The 27,837-nt window shown below is 32.5% G+C and overlaps 1 protein-coding gene across 8 annotated transcripts in view; it reads right to left on the bottom strand.

The window, feature by feature from the left end:
* Window positions 1–27,837, bottom strand: part of LOC145303489 (uncharacterized) — a 731,279-nt gene that overhangs the window by 14,270 nt on the left and 689,172 nt on the right. For 7 of the 8 annotated variants that reach the window (XM_080144908.1, XM_080144911.1, XM_080144910.1 and 4 more), the window contains 7 exons: window positions 22,701–22,811; window positions 21,604–21,714; window positions 17,291–17,314; window positions 13,773–13,796; window positions 10,585–10,620; window positions 5,687–5,722; window positions 1,494–1,529 (listed from right to left, as the gene is read on the bottom strand). In XM_080144908.1, the coding sequence (XP_080001034.1) occupies window positions 1,494–1,529; window positions 5,687–5,722; window positions 10,585–10,620; window positions 13,773–13,796; window positions 17,291–17,314; window positions 21,604–21,714; window positions 22,701–22,811 (378 nt within the window). The remainder of the gene's footprint in view (window positions 1–1,493; window positions 1,530–5,686; window positions 5,723–10,584; window positions 10,621–13,772; window positions 13,797–17,290; window positions 17,315–21,603; window positions 21,715–22,700; window positions 22,812–27,837) is intronic. The other variant, XM_080144909.1, reaches the window with a different exon arrangement.

Raw genomic sequence — 27,837 nt, 5'->3', positions numbered from 1 at the left:
GGTTTATTTTAATAAAATAAAATAAAATAGGTGAAGGAACGGGTTGAAAATGGGGTTTAAAGTAATTTAGCCGGGCGGAGAGAGATTGAAAGATATTTATTGTTTATAAAATGGAAAGAAAAAGAAAAGGAAAAATAAGTTAATGAATTATACTTTACAGGTTTATTTTAATAGTGTGATGATATATATAAAATTAAATATAATAAATAAATTAGCCGGGCAGGTAGAAATAATACGTTACAGGTTTATTTTAATAAAATAAAATAAAATAGGTGAAGGAACGGGTTGAAAATGGGGTTTAAAGTAATTTAGCCGGGCGGGGAGAGATTGAAAGATATTTATTGTTTATAAAATGGAAAGAAAAAGAAAAGGAAAAATAAGTTAATGAATTATACTTTACAGGTTTATTTTGATAGTGTAATGATATATATAATTAAATATAATATATATATAAATAAATAGCCGGGCAGGTAGAAATTATACATTACAGGTTTATTTTAGTGAAATAAAATAAAATAGGTGAAGGCTTAAGTAAGTAACTTAAATAATAGAAAAAAAAAACATTTTTAATAAGTAACACACAAATATAAGCACACGCATAAATATGTACAGCAAATGCACATACGTAAATGGGGGAAAAGCACATGCGTGATCACACATACATATATATATATATATATATATATATATATATATATATATATATATATATATACATATATACATATACATATATACACAAACATACATATACAAACATATATGCTCGATCGTGGATGTAAGAGCTGAAGATACAATATTTATTTCAAAAGCATACCACACACGCGCGCGGCATTACATAACCAATTCTGCCATCGCTTTCTTCCTTCCATAATCAGAATCTCTTAGCGTCGGTTACTAAGATCTATTCCAAAATCAAGAACTAAGTTAAACCGCCCGTTTAACGTTTTTTTTTTCTCGCTGTTTGTTTAATTTGTATCGTTTCGCCTTTTCAAAGTCGCTGATGAATGTGTGCTGTTTCCATTCAACCTCTTGTGTTTGACAAAATGCAGTGAAACCATTGGTAGTACACCTTTGAAATATGTATATATAGTTTTGAAGTAGATATTGTGAATATATATATATATATATATATATATATATATATATATGTATGTATATATACCAGCAATTGTTTCCATTATATCTCTATCACTTGCCATAGATAAATATTGTACTCTCTTCCACGGTTGATGGTCATGTTGATCGCCGTTATCACACATCGTGCAACCGTTTCACAACCTTGTTCGTGTCGCTTGTGATAAACCTCAATATTGCCAGGTAATTCTGAACCCAGCTCTATATATAAGATCAAGGAGGTTCCAATATATCTTTTAAAATATTTGATGCGCTAGAAGTCTTTTAAATATACAAAGAGCATTAAATTCTCAGAAATCAGTAAATATCAATTCTGTGGTATAAATTAGCAAGCGTTGGATGAACAAAATACTAACCTTCCACTTTCTTTACGATTTTCTCCTTTTCGGGAACTGAAATAGAAGGATTTAAAATATTTTGAGGAATAAAAATTTCAAGATAAATAATATTTTGATTTTGTAAATTAAAGCATTGAATAAATACACAACCATTTATGCTTACAAAGAGTAGTTTAAAACTGGTTGTTTTATGGCAGTTGTATGCGAATAATAAACTACTTTTAAGTTTTATATATTTTATTCTATGACAGGAGAATTCGCTTTCTTCAAATGTTGAATTTTTTGAATCGCATAAATATATAATTACAATTGCATGTTCATAATATCATAATACTTTATAATATTCTAATGTTATATATATTAAAAATTTATTTACAGTCAAGCAATAAGCTTTTTATATCTTACTCAAAATTAGATATCGAAACTTCAGCAACCACAACAACTACCTACACACACGCACACACACACACACACACACATATATACATGTATATTATTTATATACACACATATATACACATATATATATTATATATATACACACATATCATATATACACACATATATATAATATATATACACATACATATTATATAAACATATATATTACATATATATATGCACATATATATACATATATACATTATATATATACGTATATGTATATCATATATATAAACACATACATATTATATATACACATATATATTATATATGCATATATATATAAACAGATACATATCTTATATATACACATATATATTATATATACACACATATATATTATATATATATACACATATATATTATATATACATACACATATATCTTATGTATATATACACACATCTGTATTATATATACGCACATATATATACACACACACATATATATATACACAAACATATATATACACACACACATATGCACACACATATATATACAGACATTAACATTATATACATATATATATGCATATATATATATATGTATATATACATATAGATATGTATATATACATATAGATGTATATATATACATATAGATATATATACATATAAATATATATATACATATATATATAGATATATATACATATATATATATACATATAGATATATATGCATATATATATATACATTATACATATAGATATATATATACATATATATACATATAGATATATATACATATATATATACATATATACACATATGGATATATATACATGCATATAGATATATATACATACATATAGATATATATACATACATAGATACATGCATATATATATATATATATATATATATACTAGCATTTCAGCCCGGCGTTGCCCGGATGTTTGGAGGTGTATGTTGAGCAAAAAAAGAAAAAAAGCCGTAATCTTTTTTAACTTTGACCCCTATTATGACCTCTTAAAATTCATTGTTTTGGGCTCAAATCAAGTTATCAAGTTAAATCAATTTCCAAGGAACCTATATCTAGACCCAAAATTTTCGAGGAGTTTTGTAGAGTTCTCAAAGGTCAAATCGTTGAACTTTAACCCCTTAACAGCCATTTCTCAAATCTCAGGAGCCTGTATATACAGAGTTATTTCGTAGGAATATGTGCATACACACAGACACACACAGAGACAGGTTCACTTATATATATATATATATATATATATATATATATATATATATATATAATGCTAATACAGGCGCTATTTTCGAGACAAAAATAGCGTAATAGATAAGAACTATTTTTTTCCATCCATAACTGCGCATTAAAATGGAAACATTCATTTTTAATCGCATTAATTATATTAGATATTTTGTCTGGATGAACATTTCCGTCTTTTTTTCATTTTTTTTTTTTTTTGAGGGGTGGTGGTCACCGTTCAAGATCAGCGCTAACGACATAGGCGTACTGAATTCAATAAGATACTCAAGTTTTATGGATGCATAGTAACAATCTATCACGCTTTTTTAATATTTGTACAATACGAATATTTAAAAAATGTTCAGCTAATAATTGTATTTAAGCAAACACTGAATATTTATGTGCTGTATATATTCATTAAAAGCACATGCCAACTATAGTTTGGATTAGATGAAGAATTAAACGTATCACATGCATCTATATATTTCAACCGTCTTTGTAAATGTTTAAAATATTGTATAGAACACTTGACCGATTGCCTCAAAAGTACCTGCGTAATGTTTTATATATATATATATATATATATATATATATATATATATATATATACTAGCATGGGTACCCGGCGTTGCCCGGGTATTTGGAGGTGTATGTTGAGCAAAAAAAAAGCGGTCAATTTTTTTAAACTTTAACCACTATTGTAACATCTTAAAATTTATTGTTTTGGCCTCAAATCAATTTATCAAGTTAGATCGATATCCAAGGAACCTATATCCAAAATTTCAAGTGTTTAGACCCAAAATTTGCGGAGTAGTTTGATAGAGTTTACAAAGGTCAAATCGTTGTTAAAGGTAAATCGTAAATAATGTTAGGCTCTCATCAGCCATGTTGTTTCTGTTTGAGGAAAAAAGTAGGGCCGCATTTATTGTTTATTTTATATTTATGTTCATTTTTATTTAACTATAGCTTATTCCTATCTCTGTATACTTTATTTTATTCTAATATGAATTTTTTAATGTTTTAATTTTTTATTTAATGCATTTTTTGTAAATATGTACTGTCCTATTTTTGTTTCCGATCCGCATGACTTCCGTGTCTTTTTTGTCATGGCTTTTTCTTTTCGTATTGTGTTTATCTCTATGACTATGAACGATATTAAAATCTTTAAAGGGGCTACAAATCATCAGTTGCCGTCAAAATGGATTACTTCAAACGTTGTTTTTGCAGATACACCTACAACTAGCGGGGGTATCCGACATTGCCGGGTGTGGAGAGTTTTTATTAATATTAGGGTATTTAATAACAGACAAAACAAAAAAACAAAAAAGATTGACCAACTCCCTATGAAAATAGTTGCGATAACTGTGCAAGCGCCAAAAAGAATTGCCACAGTAGCGAGGCTCGAACCTTTAATGGTAAGACGAAAAGGAAGTGAAAAAATAGAAAACGCTTTAGTCACCAAGCCCACCGCGACTTATGACATCGCATGCGTTTAAAAGAAGGTTAGTCATTTCAAGGCGTATGATGACTTTGTAAAAATGTCGATGCAACTGACTAACTATCCAGTTAACCAGCACAGAATTAATATTTTGGCCAATTTTTACATATTTTTCATCTGAGAAATCGACCTTTCTTACGATACTGATTTTGTCAGCGTTCGTCACGTGTGTCGAAAGTTTTTGGTAGATATACAACCACACACACACATTTTGCCTTTTATATTATAGGCTAGCCTGGGTGCCCGCCGTTGCCCGGGCGTTTGGAGGTGTGTGTTGAGCAAAAAAATAAATATAAATAAATAAATATTAGTAGGCAGGCAGGCTCGAATCTGTATCCCGAAGGAGGAAAAGAACGTGAAAAAAAACGTGATGTCTTTGCTGTTGCGTCCATCGCCAAAGCAGAAGTGACCAATATTAAAATTAAGGTAAGTAAATCGAAAATAGGAGATGACTTTTGAAAATATTCGCGAAAAAAGCGGTCCCTCTTTGTCGAAATGTGTCAAGTTGAGAGTGAAGGCATTTATGTTTTTAGCCAATTTTATTATATTTGTCGTCCGAAGGGTCTAGCTTCAAAACGATACTGATCGCGTGAAAATCCGTTGCCTCCGTAGAAAGTTTTAGGTAGACATACATAGCTACATACATACATACATACATACATACATACATTTAAACAAACAGGTAAGATTTATATTATAGATTACGTCATCCAGGCAAAACTGCATGGTGACAGGTCTTTACTCGGTCTCTTCACGACTCTTGTTTCGTCATATTTTTGCGTTGTCATGGCAAGGTTTGAATCGTTTTACCATACAACCTTCTCCAGTTCTCTTGTATTGAACTCGATAACCGTAATAAACTTTTAAACCAAACTCTTTATTCAGATCCATGGAAATACACTTGTCGCATTCTATTGTACAAGCCGATATTTTTGTATGTTCTCAGGTTTTTCCATAATTAAACTTACATTCCTTAAGATATTTAAACATATTGATATCTGCAAAATAATCAGTATTTGTATTTAGAGTATTTATACATTTGCTAGTGTTCGAAAAAATTAATTCTGACCTTTAACTTTCTTTTCGACTTTCACTATTTCCGGAACTGAAACGAAATATAGAAAATATATTGATAAATAAAAATTCAGAATAAATGACTTATGTATTTACAAAGCAGAACAATCCAATCTATACAAAACTTTTATATTTACAGCAATAATTTCAAATCGTCACTCACATTCTTTACGATGTTGAAAACATTTCAATATATTTATAAATAACATTTTTTATGAATAATATCTATATTTACTAAATAGAACAATTAAAAGAAACATGACCGTTACTTTTACAAAAAAGTAACTCATCAGTTCTGGTCACTTTATCAGCCAATCTTCCTCAGGTTCCTTCTGTAGAACTCGAGAACCGTCAGAATATTTTCAGCTTATCTCTTTATTGGAGGTCGCTGTTTTTAATTTGTTTTCTCGTATTCCCATAATTCAGCTTTGATTCCTTTAGTAATTCATAAGTTAAAAGCCAAAGAAAAGGCATATTTTTGGAAAGACCCTCGTATTACCAAACGCGATTCGGATTCCCAGGCACAGCTATAGTTCATCGCTGGAGAAAGTGCTTTGCAAATGGTGGTAACTATGTAGAAAAATAAATTCTGTAGCGCAAAAGGTCGCTCGTTTTAATGGCACAACTACTGTTTGACTTAAAAGCAAAATATAACTGGCTTTACTTTTGGACCACTCTTGTAATTATAATTTATCGTATATCACTTTTTTCATAAATCAATACCGTATACTGTTTTATGATTGCCCGCGTAACAAGATAGTGTATCTCCAGGCATGAACCGTTTCTCTTTTGCCATTTCCGGGTTCGCTCTCCTCAAATGCTCGTATGTGTGAATCTCTTACTACGAATGATGTGAAGACCTTTATAATATCAATATATTAATACCATAAATCATCGATGGCCGGGTAAATGCGTTGCTTCATAAGTTCATGTAAACGTTCTTATAGTTACGTTATAAAGTCAATACGGCATAAATACCTCGACAATGGACGACCTGTCTATGCCGTGCCTTTTTCCATTTTCTCAATTAACTAGTTATAAATATTCCTCTCTTGACATGTAATTTGCTCTATCAGTCACCCTATCTTAAAACTATCAGTAACAGCCTTTTTTCATTAGATTCTCGGATTGGTTCCCCCATATTACGTACCCTTATCGAAACCTTTTAACAGATTTGCCAACCTTTTCGGGTATTTTATATTGAACTCAAGAAACCGTCATGAAATTTTGAATACAACTCTTTATTTAAGGCCACTAAGATAAATTTTTCCCATTCTCTACTCCAAACCGTATAGAATTTGTCATGTGTTTTTAACCTTTTTATCAAAAGCCAACTCACATCTCTTAAGACATTTAAAAATAGCGAGTATTAGCCCAGTATTAAATATTTGCAGAATAGTAATTATATGGGATTCGAAAAGGCATATGTTTTCCGGTGTTTTTTTTTTTTAGATGCCTAAAAGCAATACATTTCACATTTTATCTTCCAAGCGTTGTTACTTTCCGCGATGTATTAAATCCTCTAGCTGCGTTTTACCGAGATTTGATTCAAATACAAGATATGTTAGTTAGTTTGTTAGTTTGTTGTTTTACTGCATATCAACCCTTTTCAGGTTATTTAATGCCAAATCCAGTGATTTTGAAGAAATTTTTTTTGAATAGAATATATATTTTTTTCAAGTCAGTTTACATTTAACCCATAGTTGGGACCCTAACAGATGCTACCACTCCGGGTCAGAGTGGACCTAGGAGCAATGGCAATTAAAGGATGGCTCCACACTCCCCAAAGCCCGCAAGCTGGGGCCTCACCATAGGATATAATTTAAGGTCATATCCAGGACCCAAGATACGTTAGAATATTGAATATTCACAAAACAGTAAATATTCACAAAACAGTAAATATTTCAGGAACTAAAAACGAACGATTCAAAATATATCGATAAACAAAACTTTCAGGAGGAGGATTATTTGCATTTAATAAGTGGAAGAATCAAATCAATGTGTTTACAAAAAATATCTTCAAATCTCGTCGCTTCAAGTCAGTTTTATGCACATCAGTATAAATCAACAATTGCGGGAATTAGTTATAGGATATATATATATATATATATATATATATATATATATATATATATATATATATATATATATATACTCAAGATTTTTTCTAAGAATGTTAAATTTAAAAAAAAACATCTGTATATATAAAAGCGAAAATGTGTTTGTGTGTGTTTGCATTTTTTCTATATGTCCGGCAAATGCTTTTTCAGGCTACGTCTCTGCTTGCTCGCTCATTTTTATAACTTTTCATATGCCCCCGAGATGATAATATCTAACACTTATGAAACGACGTGGTAAAAATCTTTTATTTCAACCACTTTTATCTTACAAAATTCGCGCGGTGAATTCGTTTTCTATGTTACTGCTATGGCGTAATATTTGACTTAGAAAACGACCTGGGTTTTTAAACGCTTATTTTCAAGTCTTTCCAATCCCTGGCTTCGTGGGGTCATGCTATGTCATCAGTCTATTAACATCAAGGGTTCGGGCCAAGCCCCCTACCAACATTTTTCTTGGTTTTTGTTCGTTTTTTTTTAATATTTAAACAGGGTTATTACTTTTTGATTCCATCTAGCTCCCCCAACACACACACACCTACAGTTTTACTACTGAAACAGTGTTATTTATGCAATTTTTCTGGTTCACTGTTTTTCACAGATTTTTTAAGAAATTTTAACGTCGTTCGTTTTGCACCACGTTCGTTTATTTTGGGTTTTTGTTTTCCATCCCGTTCGCGTTTTCTTTTTTTGTTTTTGTTTTTCCGATTTTAAGAAATTTTAACATCGTTCGTTTGCATCACGTTCGTTTATTGTTTTTCTTATATATATAGATATAATATTTAAACAGGCTTATTACTTCGCTTATTCTTTTGTTTCGATTTACACCGCCAACACCCACACCTCCAAACACCCGGGCAACGGCGGGTACTCCCGCTAGTATAATTGAAAATATAGTTGATATATATCATACTCATTAAAATTAGATATCGACGCTTTCACACATCGATCACAATGAATCCTCACATATGCACAATATAAATGTGCGTGTGTGTGTATATAGGTGACGCATGGTTTTTTTTTATAACAGGGTTGTTTTAATCTACATCCCCCCATTACCACCAACACAGATCTCCAAACACCCGGACAACGCCTGGTACCCCCGCTAGTATTATAATAACTTACGGCGTTATAGGAGACAAGCAACAGCATTTTCTATGTGATTTTTGAACTGGTGTTATATAGGTCGCCGTTATCATAAGGTTAAAGCTGTTTTACCAGCCGATCATCGTCGAGTTCCTTGTGTTGAACTGGAGGAGTGTTATGTACTTTTGAACCGAGTTCTTTATTGGGAGCCGTGGAGATACACTTTTCACATTCTATTCTACGAACCGTGTGGCATTTTGATGTGGATTTTCGTTTGTCTATGAAACCAACTACGTTTCATTACGATGTTTATAACACATTGGATATAAACAAAATTTTAAATATTCACAAAATTGTAATTACTTGCGATTAGATAAGGCATATATTTGCTTGTGTTTTTGGAAAGTCGTCGAATCGCACTTTTTACTTTCTATTCTAGAAGCCTCGTTACATAGGTTCATGTAGTAAATCGTCAAACCGCGTCTTAGAAGAATTTAAAACAATCTCTCAAGAACTTAATACAATTATTAAATATGTAGAAAATATGAAATATGCAAATCCCAGAACAGATTTAAGATTAAAAGCTGGAAATATGTGCACGTGTTAGAAAAACCAAATACCGACCATTAACTTCGTTTACGACTTTCATTTTTTCGGGAATTACAAAAAAGGAAAATATATTCATGAATAAAAAGTTTAGAGGGTAATATTTAGAAATTTGGAAGTAGGAAAATCGCATCAATACAAGCAAAAAAGTAACTCAACATTTTTTCGTATAAATAATGTTAAATAACTTCCTTTAAAAATTTAAAGTAACTTGCTTGAAATAATGTTAAGTAACTTACATTGAATAATTTTAAATAACTTGCATTAAATAATTTTGCGTAACTTACATTAAATAATTTTAAGTAACTTAAATTAAATAATGGAACTTACATCAATTAAATTAAAGTAACTTACATTACATAATTTACAGTAACTTACATTGAATAAAGTAAAGTAACTTACATTAAATAAAGTAACACATCAATTGAATTAAAGTAACTTACATTAAATAAAGTAAAGTAACTTACAATGAATGAAGTAAAATAACTTACATTAAATAATTTAAAGCGACTTAAATTAAATAAAGTAAAGTAAGTTTATTAAGTAACTTAGATTCAATTATGTTAAGTAATTTACATTAAATAATTTAAAGTAATTTACATTAAATGATTTAAAGTAATTTGCATTAAATAATGTTAAGTAACTTTCTTTAAATAATGTAAAGTAACTTACATTAAATAATGTAAAGAAACTTACACCAATAGCGTAAATTTCTGAAGTTAAGTTAAGTAACTTACATTAAATTATGTAAAGTAACTTATATTGAATATTGTAGTCTAACTTACATTAAATAATGTAAAGTAGCTTAAATTACATAATTTAAGTAATTTATATTAACTTATGTAATCCAAGTAACATTAAATTATAAATAAATATCTGATAAAGTAATTTCTATATTCAGCTCTCGTCGTCCGTATTTTCATGTGTTAATATTTTTTCTTTTTTTGGCCAAGAGAAGTGTCCAGGTAACAGCGCCATTCTTGAACTACGACAAACGTACAGCATCTAAAACCAACTTATATAACGACTATAACACAACATTTGTATACAAAAAGACGACATAGGAAGTAGAAAATATATTGACCTTTAATCAGCTTTTTCACTTGTACTTCTTCAGGAACTAAAATAGAAAATAAACATAACATAAAAATTATTAAATATAAAATATTAATAACTCGTTTTAACAAATGCTGTTTAGCATAACATTTAAAAATATATGCATGATCTACATGGGTTTCCGTAGTCATAAGGTCCGCTTGTCAGTATCTAGTTCAAATAATAATAGTTTAACTATTTTATGAATAAAGTATCATATGAACGTTTTCGTAACAACGAAAGACCAAATTCTATTGTTGTTGTAACGTTACATTTTAATTTTAAGACCGTAAGAAAGTAAAACTGCGTATAAACAATTTGATATTTTTTCGATTTTTAAAGAGAACTTATATCTCTATCTCTACTCTCTACTATCATATAAAAGTGACTTTGCGTGCGTGTGTGTGTGTGTGAGAGAGAGAGAGTCCCTTCCTTATAGATTCCGAAACAGCTGGGCCTTTCTTTTGCAAATTTCACGCAAATGTAATTTATATGTCCGGTAGCGTTCTTAGATATATTTTTTATAGAAATGTTTCCGATAACTGTCGAAAATCGAAAAAAAAATCCGACTTTAAAAATACTCTTACTCTCTTATAGATAAAAAGAAGTATTTTTACAGGATAATATTTGACGTTACACTGGCAAAGTGAAATAATAAGAGTTGACAATTTAGTGGTTTCCCCACTAAATTTGGAGATTTCGTTTGTAGTCTAACGGGTAACATTTTGATCCAGTGGCTAGCGTTTTTTTTTTTTTAATCTGGAGATATTCGACACTCACAACTCCGCAATTTAAGATTAAAAAATAAAGAAATGTGCTGGAAAATACTTCAAAACATAAACTAAACTCATTCACGTACATAGAAAAGTAGCATTTGTTGTCTTTGGTAACAATTATTTATTGACTATATTTTTAACCATTTTTTTTTTCAGTTTAACATTTTAAAACTCGCTCTAAAATCGATTTTCCAAGTACTTTTTCTTGTATACTATTCCAGTTCGATAGATCAAAATACGATCAAAGCATCCCTTTTAATTTAAAAGTATTAATTAACTTGGTGAAAGTGTAGAAAAATTAACCGTCCAAAACGATTAAAAAAAAAAACAACAGCAAAAACTTATACCAAATGTAATGAAATTTAATTATTTCCCGACATGTATACTTTACTTTTAACGTGTTAAACTTATTTATTTTTTCTAATTTCAAAATATGTTGTTCAAAATGGTTTTTACACACTGAATAAAAAAAATAAACAAATGGCCGCTTATCGCTTAATGGGTGGGAAGGCTGAATTCCTGAAAAGTTGTAAACAAATGACTTATTTTAACAGTACTCCTAAATTCGAGATGCACTCTCAAACTTATAGTTAGTGGTAGTCATGGATTTTTTTTATACAGTTCTGCAAGAATAAAGTCTCCAATAACCAAGTGATAAGCAACCAGTTATTTGTTGTAAAGACAGCTAAAACAAATGAAATAAAGAGAAGGTAAACACGATTTCAGCGCCTATAATAGATACTTGAATTTTACTGCGTTTGGTATGAGGTATTTGTTGATTTATATTATTGTTTACAATTCCTCGACTGTTACTTATTCTACACTTTAACAAAAAGTCAACATTCATGATTTTATTCATTTTTACAAGCCTTTTCAACGTTACAGTAAATCACTTTTTTAAGACGCAGCATATGTTTACACCTAAAGGAAGTTTATTGCGTTTATTTTTTAGCAAACACAAAAAAAAACAGAAACAAATTATTTTGCTTGCCTTTCTACGATGGCAAAGTTAGCGATAAGGTCAGTTTTTTATGTAGTCAAAATGCCGCTACCGTACGGCCAAAAAGAGGAATTCAGGATTGGGGCAACTTTTTTAAACCTTAATCTTAAAGGATTTCTCCTTCGTTGACCAAAGAAAGAAAAGACAAAATATAGTATCTGAACAGATACTATACTTCATCGTTAATTCTATTTGGAAAAGTAAGAAATAATACATTTAAACCGAAAGTAAAAAGATATTGGAAAATTGGCAAATATTTAATTCGTAAGTTTTTTTTTTCTTTTTTTAAATATTCAGAACAGACAAAAAATATACTTGATTGTGAGTGTTGGGGGCCAGGTAAAGTGCTGTCCAATTTAATGTAAGTTCTATAGTACAGCCAGTATCAATAATATAATAGATATTTTTGTTTGTTTTGGTTTGGTTTGATTTGTTTTGGGTTTTTTTTTTACGGCATCTCAACTCTTTTCAGGTTATTTAATGCCGAATCAAAGGATTTTGAAGGAAAAATTTTTAATAGAATATATTTGTTATTTTCAAGTCGGTTTCTATTTAACCCATAGTTGGGACCCTAACAGGTACTACCACTCCGGGTCAGAGTGAACCTGGGAGTAATGGCAATTAAAGGGTGGTTCCACACTCCTCATATCCAGGACCAGACATTTTGGTTAAAGACGACAAACGTCCCTATAATTTATCTACATAATTACAGGACTAGCACCATTACATTATATTATCATTGCGTCTGTATCTATAGGTTTGACAGACTTTTAAGATTTTACTCTTTGGATATAATGGTTACAAATTAACGATTAAATCAAGCATTCAGTATCTAATCTAATATATACTATTATATTTACTGGTTCCTTGTAAGTTGAGCCTAAATAGCATTCAATTTGACATACAAACTTTTAAATAGATCAGTAAATGTTTACGTGTTCACGTTTTACGACGCGAATAAACTAACATAGTTTGCTACAATTAAAAGAAGTTATTAATCTGGTTTGGCAGTTTGCTAATATGAAAACAATCTTAAATAAACACATAGAAAGAAAAATAAATCAAGGGAAAGTACTCTTCTTTTCTTAAGTACTTTTAGTAAGTGTTCCTTACTTGAATTTTTAGTTGAGGTTTGCCGTGGTTAAAGGACACGTAAATATTTACAAAACAAATTTGAATATAATGAATCTTGGACAACACTGACCAATGCTGTTAGTGTGTTTTTATTAGTCATTTAAAAGTCATTATGTTTTAGGTGACTGTATATGAATTACTTCTCACATTATCAGCAATGTGTTACGCTTCCATAGTAATAATTTAATCAGATCTTTAAATAAATCATATTATGTTTTATCCTTACTGTCAATTTTAATGGATTTCACAGAATAAACGATGTCTTACCTTCAACCATTTTATATTTTGGAACTGAAATAGAAAAAAAAAATGACATAATTAGCACAATTAAGAATTATAATTATATATATATATATATATATATATATGTGTGGGGGGGGGGTCGATACACCGATAGAAAGAGTGAGGATTGATAGAAAGAAGTAAATAGATGCAAAGGTTTTTATCAACATGATTTACCTATTAATAAACGCGACTTATGCATATTTAATTCTATGAGCACGTTCTTGACATAAAATCAAGTGTGTTTTCATTTTTAGCCAGGGCACTAGAACAAGAACACACTAGCCCATAAAAATGCCTGGGCAGCCTCGTTGTGATTTTTCAGTGGTGACATCTCGTGTTATTAGCAATAAATTATTACTTTGGTGCAAAAATAATGTCGTTTTTTAACGTATACATATCTGATAAAAAAACTACATTATTTTTGTACCAATCTAATACCTCGTTCTTCGAGAAAAAGTAAAGCATAAGATGAAGAATCTTTCAGGCCTGAATAGAACCATAGCGACAGCAATATGGTTGAACTGAATTTTTTTCATAATTCTATGATAAAGCATATTTTAAAATACCGTATATATAGTAATCTGAAAACCACGTTCAAGTATTCTTAATTCGCATATTAATTTTATAAACAAAGTTTAATAAATTCATATTCTGCAATATATATTTATAATTTATATTGTCAAGTTTTTTATACATGCACAATAGTTTTGTAGAGATAAGTATTATAATTATTAATATTAATTAATGCGAGTTAATAAAAATTATAACCTTTTAAAATCTTTCTTAGGAATTAATTTTCATAAATTTTTAACCTAAATATTCCGGGATTAGTAAAACATCTGAGTTCTCTGTAATCCGCTACTACACTTTAATCTTTACTAAAAAAAACAAAGGACCATAAAGATAATGTAGGTATGACTAGTTATTTTTAAATGATGAAATAAAAACCTGTTTTGATCGGAAATCGGTTATTGTATTATATTTAAAGTGGGTGGATAGGGTAGTATCGATTTTGCTTTAACAAGACCGGCTTCCTTTAAATTACTTCACCCTATTAAGGGGAATCCTCCCAGGTATTACATCCGCTTTTTGCGGGGAAGGGTTAATATAATAGCTGTCTTGTTGTCAGGTGATCATTTCGTCCCGGAACTACATTTTCGTTTTGGAAGAAGTAAGAGTTTAGTGTCTGTTCTGTCGTCATGATGCCATACTCGAACCCATTACCTTCTTTTTCTATGATGGGTCCTCCCAAGTGTTATCTCCATTTTTGAGAGGGGATAGTGTAGAATCTGTTCTGTTGACAAGATACCATCCTTTCAGACATTAACTCCGCCTTTGGGAAGCAGCGTAGTACATGTTCGTTTGCTAATCATACTATCCTCCTAGGCGTTATAACCTTTTCTCTTTTTGGGGGTATGGGGTGTGAGGAATGAACTCCCATGCCTTTTCGCCTCCTTTGTTAGTAGTGTAGTATATGTTCATTTGTCCTATGCATTGCCTTCTCTTTGGAGCGTCAATAAAGCATATGTTCTCTCATCCGAGTTACGTTCTTTTTTGTGGAGGAGGTAGGAAAGTAAAGTACTTGTTCTGTTGTGATGCTATATTCCTCCCAAGGATAGACTTCTCCATTGTTAAAAAGGGGATTATGTTCATTCGTCGTAATACCGTTCTCTCAGGCATTACTTCTCCTTTAGGAGTCCGTGTAGAATATATTTATTCACAGTTATACCATCATCTCAGTCTAATAAAATTTGCTAGTATTTCCAGCTGCTGTTGTTTCGTTTGCTGCGGTGGCTGTGGGTGCGTCTGTTGCTGTTATTGCTTTTGTAGATGCTGCTTCTGCTGCTGTTGCTCCATCCGCTGCTATTGCGGCTGCTGCTCTTGCTGCTGCTGCTGCTGCTGCTGCTGCTGCTGTTGTGGAGGCTGTTGTTTTGGAGGTTGTTGTTACTGTTTCTGACTCAGTTGTTGAGTTGGTGTTAGGGAAGTGGCAAAATGGGGGGTGTATGCGTCAGTTTCCTTTCCTGCCCAGCACCATACTCCATTTCTCTTTCTTTGCTTCTTCCACAGTTTTGGATTTCCGGGGAGCTCGGGTTGCTGCTGCACTTACAGGAGTGGCAGCATCTTGCTTGGTCCCTGAAGCTGGGACCACCTTTGGCGTTGATTGGCTCGGAGTTGTCTTTTTGGGACAGCTCTTTGCCATGTGATCCTGTTTTTGGCAGAACCAGCAGTGTGGATATCAGCCCTCCACGACTGCTGTCATGCTGGTGCCTTTGAAGGTGAGCACCGTCGGTATCGCCAGGAAGCCCTCTTTTTTTCAGTCTCATGGCTCCTGTATAGCAACCTGGTATATGTTGATTTTTAACCATACCGGGGCCACTTTGTCCAGCTCACCAAATTGGCTGAAGAGAGATCCCAGGAGTTTTGCAGGTATTTCCACTAGTATATTCAATACCTGCACCGACTCCTTCTCTTACCTCGGTATTTGGGCATTAGCTTGATTCTTCCACGCCATCTCTTTGAGGTAGAGTCTCTCCGCATCCTCTTTGGTGGGTAGGAGAATTCCTACATTGCGAAGCTTCTCTGACACATGTATAGTGCTGGAATGTTCAATTTGTGGTGGAGCACTGCCATGTCTCCCTTTTTCAGTCCCAGGAGGCAGTTTTGTGGGTATGTTAGAGAGATGAGGGACAGCACTTCGATCGCCTCTCGGCCACCCGGCACTGGATTTATCTCTGCCCCACCCCGATGTATTACCTGTACTTGTACTCCTGAAGGGACAGTTCTTTTTCAATGGTCTTCCTCCGCACAGATTCTCTTGTTTGTAATGGCGTTGGGTCTTTGGTGGAGTTGGACCGTGTTTTTTGTTCTTTGCGGAGACCTCTTTTTTTGTGGGCAGTGTTTTCTTTTGGAGGCATCCCCCTTTTCAACGCCAAAAAGAAGTGGCGTTAAAAGCGGCAAGATGAGGCTATAGAACTTAGAGAGGGAGTGGGGAGTTAATTGGAGGAAAAGTAGAGAATGTGTCTGACCCTCCCCTGTGAGAAGCTCGTGGTTATCAGCTCAGATCCCCCTTCACGCAGGGAGAGCAGAGAAAGACAGACAAAGTAGAGGCTGCGGACAGGACGCAAGCCCAAAACAAAAGAAAAAAAATTGTCGGAGTGTTTCGGACTTGAGAATACGTTACCGAAACCGATCAGACAACAGGTGTTTCGTGCAAAGAAAAGAGTACGTAGGAACAGATACTATACTGTGAGATTTTTATCATTTATTTTCTGCAAATGTTCAATTACAAATGTTAAAGAAAAAATAGACGATTAGGCGCAAGGCCAATTAAAAAAAATGGAAAGGGAGAACGTAGTCATCCTTGTCACTGTAACTTTTTACTTGTCTAAGGGGTGTCCCTAGCTAAAGTTCTCACTCACAACAACCACTCCAGGGAATGTCCTACTTACTGTTCCGAAATCAAATCGATTTTTAATGCGATCTTTTTGTTGAATACGTACCTTCGACTGTAACTATTTTGATTTCTGAAAAAAAATTTATGAAATATATAAAATATGAAAAAAATAATGTTCACTTTTAAAATATTTATTAGAAATTTAGACAAACCGCTCTCTCTCTCTCTCTCTCTCTCTCTCTCTCTCTCTCTCTCTCACCACATATATGAGGGTAATAAAATTATATTAGATAATCAAATTTCATTCATTTTATACGCTCTACATGCAGACGTTGTATTATCTTATTTTCACATTTAGTTAAATACGCTCAGTTCCTCCGAAAAGTAAGCAACTATTTGCATATAAATATATGGGAAATCTTCTCAGATAGAAATGAAAAGTAACTTCATTCCATAGTTTGATTCTTATGGCCGGTCGCTCAACTATCCCTAGCCACACTGATGATTCTCGGTTAAGATGAAACATATATAAATGTGTGCGCGTTGATATTTAAATATATTTATCATAAATAATTATATATATATATATTCACGAAATAATATATATATATAGAGAGAGAGAGTGCTACACACACGCACATATATGTGTATATATATATATATATATATATATGCGTGTGTGTAGCTCTCTCTTTCTCTCTCTCTCTCTCTCTCTCTATATATATATATATATATATATATATATATATATTATTTCATAATATATTTACATATTGGATTATGTCACACCAATCGGTATCCTGTCATAGCACATAGCAGAATCTTTCGACTTTACCTTGGAACTGACTCGTAAGGAGTGTATGACCACCGGTGAAAAAGTTCACGGTATACTTATACAAGGAAACATGGCTCCACAATAGAATTTGATATCCTGCATATGTTCCCAATTACACCATAACGATTCCCTAGTTAAAAAGACGTGCTTGAAACTGCTCCGAGGTTACATTTGCCGGTACGTTGTGAAAAATAACAGCCAATATTCGAATAATAAGCTGTGTAGTCCAAAGAATTAAAGAAAAGGGTCTAATTTTGAAACATTGAATCAGTTCAGTTAATAGTTGACGTTAATAGAACACGCAGGCCAACGTGTAATCACGTACAACACTCTTCCCCCTTGGATAAGAAATAAGTGGCTTTTCAGATATTAAGCAATGTAATTTTTTTTAAAATTACATTTTCACCCCAAACAAGGCACATTGCAACTCAGGTGTAGGGGGCTACTATCAGAGTCAGCAACTACTGGGACACTATGTAGGGATTTGGGCAGCAAGATATCGGTTCACGTTGCACTTGAACTTCTGCATGTCAGTACAGTTAGGGAAGCAGGATCCTGGAATGGAATTCCAGAGTCTAGCGGTTCTGGGGAAGAAACTACTGGAGTAGAAAGATCTTTTACATCTAGGGATCTCTACTGTGTGGGGTGGGATTTAGCTGCCTGTCGGGTTTGCCGAGGGTGTCTGCGTCGTGGGGGCACAAGTGTCTGCAGTTCGTCAGAGCATTCACCATTAAAATACTTGTAGAACAAGCAGAGGGATGCAACGTTTCGTCGATGGGACAGAGGCTAAAGCTTAGATGCCAGTTCAGGGCCTATCAGATTGGCGACTCTTTTTTTAACCTTTAGGGGCGAGAGACTAGTAGTAGACGCACCAGCCCAGATGTGACAACAATACTCCATACATGGGCGAATGGTGGCCTTATAGAGATACAGGATACTTTCAGGTGTCAGTAGTTTTCTAGCACGGTAGAGAGAGCCTACCTTTTTTGCAGCGGCCCTGGCAATGTTTTCAATATAATTGTTCCAGCTCATGTTTCCTGTGAACGTTAGGCCAAGCAGTTTGAAAGATGTACTCTCAGACAGGGAGTCACTGGCCATTGCTATTGGTGGCAGAGAAGGTTTCTCGTAGTTATTGAAGGAAACCAGTTTGGTCTTGGCAGCATTGAATGTGACCATCCATTTATGTCCCCATTCCACTACAGATTGGAGGTTATCCTCTAGTGTTTTTACCATTTCTTTAGATATGTGTTCATTTGTTTTCCTGCCATGCCTGTTATAGAGTGTACTGTCATCAGCATATATGCCCATCTCAGAGGCAGTTTTGTCGGGGAGGTTATTAATAAATATCAGGAACAAAAGAGGTCCAAGAATAGACCCCTGAGGCATTTCCGCATTTAAAAGTATTGGTCATTATTGTTCGCGCAAGCGCACACGTTTTTGCCATAATTAATATAGTGACAGTGGCTAGTTGTTTAACGATACGGACTAGTGTTGTTTGCAATCTTCATGTTTTCCCTTCCGTACGTACCCGATGTCTTCTAGAAAGAATTTTAGCTAGTATAATACGAATGTCAAAAACAATATCATCTGATTCATTCGAAATGAATGAATGATGATCAGCAACAACAACAAGAAATTCCAACAACAACAACAGCATTAATAATAACAACAACAACAACATCAATAACAACATCAACAACACGGTCAAAACATTTGAGAGTAAAGATAAAGCAACTAGACGCAGTAATATTGAATAGTTCAGAATTGCATCTTGTGATTATTTATTTTTAATGGCTGCAATTGATTTTAGAAATCAATTGATCTAATGTATAAACCAAAGAAAATAACCTTCATTTTCAAGTTATTAAATTGGTTTTGATTTTCTAAAAGTAGAACTCCTTAGTCTAACTCTAATATTTCCGTTATGTTTTTATCATGATTATTTATTTGAGAAGTTATCATGTAGAATACAAATTAAAGAAAATTATTTTATTTTTCATTTTATTGTTCATTTCAAAAGTTTCAGTTACGCACGGTATTTCCACCTTTTTTTTATATTATTCAATTTTTCAATTTTCACCCCAAACAAGGCACAGTGCCACTATTAGGGAATTAATTAGCGGGGTCATTATGAAGGGAGAAGAGTAGAAAGATGTTTGTTAACATTACACTTGAACTTCTGCATATCATTGCAGTTGGGAAAGCAGAATCCCGGAAGGGAGTTCCAAAGACCCGCAGTTCTGGGGAAGAAACTATTGGAGCAAAAGGCTTTCTTGCACCTAGGGATCTCTACTGTAAAGGGATGAGACTTAGTAGCTTGTCGGGTTTGTCGGGGGTAGTTACGTCGGGGAGGTACAAGTGCTTGCAGTTCGTCAGAGCATTCACCATTAAAGTATTTGTAGAACAGGCAGAGAGATGCAACATCTCGTCGATGGGACAGAGGTTGAAGCCTAGATGACAGTTCAGGACCTATCAGGTTGGCGACTCGTTTTTGAACCCTGTCCAGGAGCGAGAGACAAGCGGCAGATGCACCAGCCCAGATGTGACAACAGTACTCCATACATGGGCGAATGGTTGCCTTATAGAGGTATAGGATACTGGCAGGCGTAAGTAGTTTTCTAGCACGGTAGAGGGAGCCAACCTTCCTTGCAGCAGCGTTGGCAATGCTCTCAATGTATCTATTCCAGTTCATATTCCCTGTAAACGTTAGACCGAGGAGTCTAAAAGAAGTACTTTCAGGCAATGTGTTCTTGGCCATTGCTATTGGTGGTAGAGAAGGTTTCTTGTAGTTATTGAAAGAAACAAGCTTAGTCTTAGCAGCATTGAATGTGACCAACCATTTTTCTCCCCATTCCACTACGGATTGGAGGTCGTCCTCTAGTGTTTCTGCCATTTCCTTGGATATGTGTTCATTTGTTTTCCCCTCATATCTGTTATAGAGAGTGGTGTCATCGGCAAATATACCCATCTCCGAAACAATTTTATCAGGGAGGTCGTTTATGAATATCAGGAATAATAGAGGTCCAAGGATAGACCCCTGAGGTACTCCCGCATTTATGTCATATTGTTTGGATGTATGTCCGTCGAGGACAACGTTGATTTTTCTATTACTTAAGAAGGATTTAATTACATTATGAATTCTTCCAGTGATTCCATATGATCTAATTTTCCTTAGAAGACCATCGTGCCATACCCTGTCAAAAGCCTTAGATATATCAAGGGCCACCGCTCTACCCTCCCCTGTTTTATCCAATGAACGGTATATACGTTCAGAAACTACAGTTAAGATATCTGCTGTTGAACGGGCTTGCCTGAATCCATCTTGTTTGTCAGTCAGGAGTTTAGCAGCTGTTAGGTGCTGGACTAGGGCTTGATTAACTAAGGACTCAAATATTTTGGCAAAAAGCGGGAGGAGGCTAATGGGGCGATAATTTAGTGGGTCAGTTCTTTCACCAGAATTCTTGAAACTGGTACCACAGAGGCGGTTTTCCAGCAGTCGGGAAAACAAGATTCGTTAAGGCCTTTATTGTAAAGTTTTAGGGAGAATAGAAATTACGAAAATTCAATCCAAATCAAATTCTTACTTTCGTCGCAATGCTTTCCTTTGAATCCATGCTTGCAAACACATTTGAAATCTTTTCCATGATTGAAACATTTGCCTCCATTTTGGCATGGGGTCAGACCGCAAGGATTTGCTACAAAGTACAAGAAAGAACTCATAAGATGCAAAGACACTCCAACTCACACACATACACACACACACACACAATCACTCATATATATATATATATATATATATATATATATATATATATATATATATATATATATATGATTCCATTTACATTTGATGAAAATAGTTTGTTTTTTTTGCTGACTATCTATTAGAATTGTGGATGTCAACGGTCTTATAGAAATTAACGGTAAAATTGTCAACATTTTGAAGTTTAAAATATAGACTTTTGTCCTTTATTTACAAGTTACATCGAGCTTCATAAATTAAAGGATTGGTATAAATAAAAATTAAATATCATTGAATAAACAAATTTCCCCACAAATCACAATCCTAGAAGCATACGTGGACTTTTAACATTATATATATATATATATATATATATATATATATATATATATATAACGTGAAATATAATTGAATAAACATATTTCTCTCTCTCTCTTATATATATATATATATATATATATATATATATATATATATATATATATATATATATGCATATATACATATACACATATATATATAAATGAGAGAAACAAGATTTTCCTTCAGTCTTTGACAGACTATGGATACCCACGAAAGGGTGCCTGCACATTAAATTTTTGTGGCATGAGGTGCGCAATCTCAACCACACCTCTCCTGAGTCAACATTGTTAAATACCAGTGGCAACTGAAGTGTACAAGACGAATGGAAGCAAATGCCGAGATAAGCGGAGAGCACATACAACACCTAGAATTCCCAAATGGTCACCTATCTAGTACTAACCAGGCTCAAATCTGCTTAACTTCAGTGATACGACGAGAACCGGTGTGTCAACGCGATTATACCGTATATATATATATATATATATATATATATATATATATATATATATATATATGTATATGTGTGTGTGTGACTAGTATCGATTTGTATAACAGAATTGTAAAATAAAAGCTTACGTTCCGTGCAAACTTTTCCTTTAAATCCTGGTTCACAGACACACTTGAAGGTCGTGTGTCGATTAAAGCACATACCATTGTTCTTGCATGGGTTGCTTGAGCAGGGATGAACTGCAAAAGAACAAAATTTACTTTTAAACATTTTTTCGTTATACTTATTATATATATATATATATATATATAATCTATTATATTATAAAACTCAAACCGTCTTGCATCGGCGTTGAAAGCGGTCTACAACTTACGGTTTTGAAAATCCTACGCATGCGTGATTACATAGAAACGAAGCCATAAAAGCTTTATTATTTAATCGACTATTTTTCGCGATTAAAATATTCAAATAGAAACAACACTTAATCACTTCTGTTTTTTTTTTTAATCGGCATTTTACGAACCTTATTTGTATTGTTCATTGCAAGTTGGAATCGTTTTCAAACAATAATGTCTTAGTTTTAAAAAAAAGTTTATAACACTAGGAAAAAATGCTCTAGGGGACCAACTAAAGACTTGCCTTTGAAAAGTTGATTTTTAGAGTTATTCATATTTTACCTAATCTTAAAAGCATTCATTGCAAGTTGGAATCGTTTTCTAACAATTAATTTGAAGTGAAATGACACAATAATTCGAATCCAATCTTAGATACTTTAGGAAATGCGACGATAGTCTTTTAGTGCCATTCTTTAATTAAAAAAACTGTTTTATCATTTTAATTTTAAAACTTTCTTTAACTCATTTCCTTTTCATAATACAATTTGATGCGCTGAAGCAAACGCAGAAACATTTAAAATTACAAAAACATTAATAACAAAAAGAAGCTGATAGTTGGAACAATAATAACGAAAAGAAGCTAATAGTTGGAACAGATAAATTAAATCGAAATGGAATCGTTTAAATATCAGCTCGATTTTTTGTGTTTCTGTTAAATAAAAATAAAAAAAGAGTCTAAATATATCTAAATAAAATATTTTAAACTGTTTTCTAAAAACATAAAAGAAAAACGTAATAATTAAATGTAAAAAGCTAAAAGTTTTGTAATCAAAAACTCGTACTCGTTACATTTCACGCCGCAATTTGCGCGCATACTTTTTCAGGGAATTTATTGTCAAGCCCAAATGTCAGCTTTTATTCTTTTAAATAAAAATCAAAATTAGATTTTTTTTTTGGGGGGGGGTAAAACGATAAACATACGAAGTAGAGAGCTAAAGGGGACAAATGTGTGCTCACTGTACGTTAATGTCTTAGTAAAATAGAGTTATCTCCCGTAGATCAGTGACAACATATCCAACAGCGCCGGCATAACTTATAGCTGTTGACTTGTGATAAGTGGTTTCGTTAACCGTCTCACGACTGTATTTAGAATACAATTGGGCGGTAGTAACGCCAGACAAATCTTAAGGTTCAGATGGCCAACATTAAATAATTTGGGTTTTTTAAAGCAAATATAAAAATAGAAGATTTGATAAATTTTACTTAGTTTTTATCTAAACATTTTACTTTTAAAAGACAACTTTTAAATCGTAAATAGTTTTCTGGATAATAGGTAATGCAATTCTTTATGTTAAGAGTCGTTGGCAATGTTGTTCACACAAGCGCGCATAGTTATGCCATCATTAATATTCTCACTATTCCATAGCTAGCCATAACATATACTAACTCAACAGGTCACGGATAATCTAGTATATATATATATATATATATATATATATATATATATATATAATATCAAAGGATATATTTTTAAAAAAGCAGAACGTGTCAAAATAAAAACAAAAAGCCCAACAATATTAAGGAACAAACAAATATATTAAATGAAAGACGAGAATAAATATTATGCTTAACCTTATTATATAATCAGAACAATAAGGAAAATTAAAATTTAAAAATAAAGAAAAAACCCTTTAAGCCACGGCATTTCGAAGATAAATGCTTCTCCCCAGAAAGGTTAAAACCAGAATCATAGAGAATGTAAATAAAGACAAAAACTGTGTTTATAACATCTAGATATTACATAAGAATGAATGAAATAGGATAATATGATGAACAATAATAAAGAAATGTTAAAACTGTATATAAGAGTAAATAGTAGGGTAGTATACATATAGTTAATAGTAAAGTATATATGTAGGTAATAGTAAAGTATACATATAGTTAATAGTAATGTATATATGTAGGTAATAGTAAAGTATATATGCAGGTAATAGTAAAGATTATATGTAGGTAATAGTAAAGTGTATATCCCCTAACAAGTTGCTTTTAGTAACATAGAAAGTTTTTTGTATTCATTTTTTCAAAACTAGCCGATTTTATTAAAGGTTTCTTATCATTTTGACCAGGTGAAAATGTTTGTTTTGTTTTTGTTTTTTAAATAATTATTACACCAGGGTTAAGGTTTCGCATGAAGCAGATTTCATTTTTTTTCCATCATATTTTTCCCTTTGGCAATGGTTTCAGCCATTTTTTTTATTAAAAATTCGATATTATGCGTAAACGCTTACTTTCTTAAGTGGTCTTATGATATTGACTAGGACTGTATATACATACACACAAGCTTATACATCCAATGTATATATATATATGTATATATATATATATATATATATATATACACGCATACGTACAGATATACATGCATACATATACATACACATGTATATATCTACACATACATACACATATACATAGATACACACACACATAGATATATATAATGATGGCAGATCAATTATTACATGCTTCCATCATTTCAGGCCTACACGCGTCACAACTTTTCAATCGCCACGGGACTATTTTTATTGACAAATGTCTGGGGGAGTATCTATACAAAGATGATGTTACAGAGTTTTAGCTTTGTACGACACCTAAATCTCTCTCTCTCTCTCTCTCACTCACTCACTCACTCTCTCTGTTCAAAATATTGGCATCCAGCCATAAGCAAGAGCAAGATAGCCAACAACAAGTCAAAACGCAGACCAACTTAATGCAGGTACAGGTCTCCCGCTTTATATTCTTTTTATATCAGGGAGTTGCTTCTCCTAGAAGGGTTGTCTACATCACGGCTTACAAGATCCCTCTCCACACCACAGACACATGGAAATAGACACGCATGCACATATACATGCATACATACAGTTGTACACAAACATGCATATGCATGTACACACATATGTAAACCTACACACATAAAGGCACACATATACGCATATACATACATATGCATGTATACATACGCATACATGTAACATACACATGAAGGAACATTCCAAAGGTCATAAATCAGGACGACGATGATGGTGATGGGTACAATTAAATGAGTGTGACATGAATAAAAAATCAATAAAAAAATAAAAATAATAAAAATAAACAATCCAATACAAACAATTTGTAGAAGAGACAGTTACTCGTTGAAGTGTTACAAATGAATGGAGGTCGAAATCAGACGAAGACAAAAACAAAACGATCAGCTAGACTTTTTTCTTTTTTTTTAAATAAAAAGTTTGTTTATAAGACTCACACTTCTGCTGTAGATAATGATGATGATCACAAATTTCACACATTTTTTTTACAAAAAAGCCGCCTAGACTTTTTTTAATACTGATAAGTTGCATTTTTGTTGTTTTCTTATTTCTACGTCCATTTATTTGTAAAATAATGTGTACAGTTTGTTACCATCATCATTATCTACAGCAGAAGTGTGATTCTTACAAACACGCTTATCTAGAAATCATCTCACAAACGAGGCGCCAACAACCTAAACCTTAGGACTCGAAATTTAAAGTAACCCCCTCCTCCTACCCCCCACATATCTCCCTCACCCCTCCATGTATCCCTATGCCCTCAGCCACACTAGAGATGAACTTCCCAGACCCCCCACAACCACCTAATGTCGTTTAACTCCAAAACTAAAACATTACCGACATACCAAGCACCCCCTCCCACCTCTCCCCCTTGATCCCTTCCTCCTTTTCCGCTTTTCTCTCTTACACTGACACCATTCACCCTTTCATTCCACCATAAACGAACATTTCTGTAAAAGTCTGAGGAAGCTACATGACGGCAAATAAAAACGGTCGTGTAGCCGAAACAATAATGTAAGTTAACAGAAAAATAAGGTAATAAAAATAAAACGTATATATATGCAAATATATTTATACATATATATATATATATATATATATATATATACTTATATATATAGATATTTATAATATTATATTTATTTATAATATGTGTTTATATATATATATATATATTGTCCTCGATATGACCTTAAACTATATCCGAGGTGAGGCCCCAGCTTGTGGCCTTTGCAGAGTGTGGAGCAACCCCTTCATTTCTATTGCTCCAAGGTCCACTCTGACGCGGAGTGGTCGTACATGTTAGGGTCTCAACTATGCGTTAAATAAAAACCAACTTGAAAAAAAAAACATATTCTAGTAAAAACATTTTCTTCAAATCATTGGATTCGGAATTGAATAATCTGAAAAGGGTTGATATTCTGTAAAACAAAAACGACCAAAACAAAACCATGTATATATATATATATATATATATATATATATATATATATATATATATATATATATATATATATATACGTTGGGGATTAGAACAAAAGTCTAAAGAGCAGAGTATATTTTAATGTATTAGTGCATTCAATAATACAATTAAAATAAAAGAAAAGAAAACAGTGCTCGTTGTAATGTAGATATATAATAAGCTCGATAGGGATGTATATTCTAGAGCTATTTTAATATTGAGTAAGATGGTTTATAATTTATAATTAATTAAAAATTAAAAATCGATTTCATAAGAAAGAACAAACAAAATCAATAAATTGTACGATCGTTTCGGAAACGATGTTTTTATTGTGATAGATATTGAGTCTTGGACAATAATTTTATCATATATTTTTGAAAACAAGGTCTCCTCATCAGCAAAAATATTGGGTGGTGGGTTTTTAACTAAAGACACCAAAATAAACCTAGCATTTTTAAATAAGGCAGATGTATCTTGCAATGGTTCGCCTTTCTTAAATTCGTACGTATCATCGCTAATGAACTCATTGGGATATATATATATTTATTTATATATTTATATAAGTATATATTTACATATGTATATATTCATATATATATAT

This window comes from Euprymna scolopes, chromosome 19, assembly GCF_053919585.1.
Source record: "Euprymna scolopes isolate OS-2025 chromosome 19, ASM5391958v1, whole genome shotgun sequence".
In the NCBI taxonomy this organism is placed as follows: Eukaryota; Metazoa; Mollusca; class Cephalopoda; order Sepiida; family Sepiolidae; genus Euprymna; species Euprymna scolopes.
Note: the sequence above shows the minus strand (reverse complement) of the source record. Positions and strands in the feature narration are given on the sequence as shown.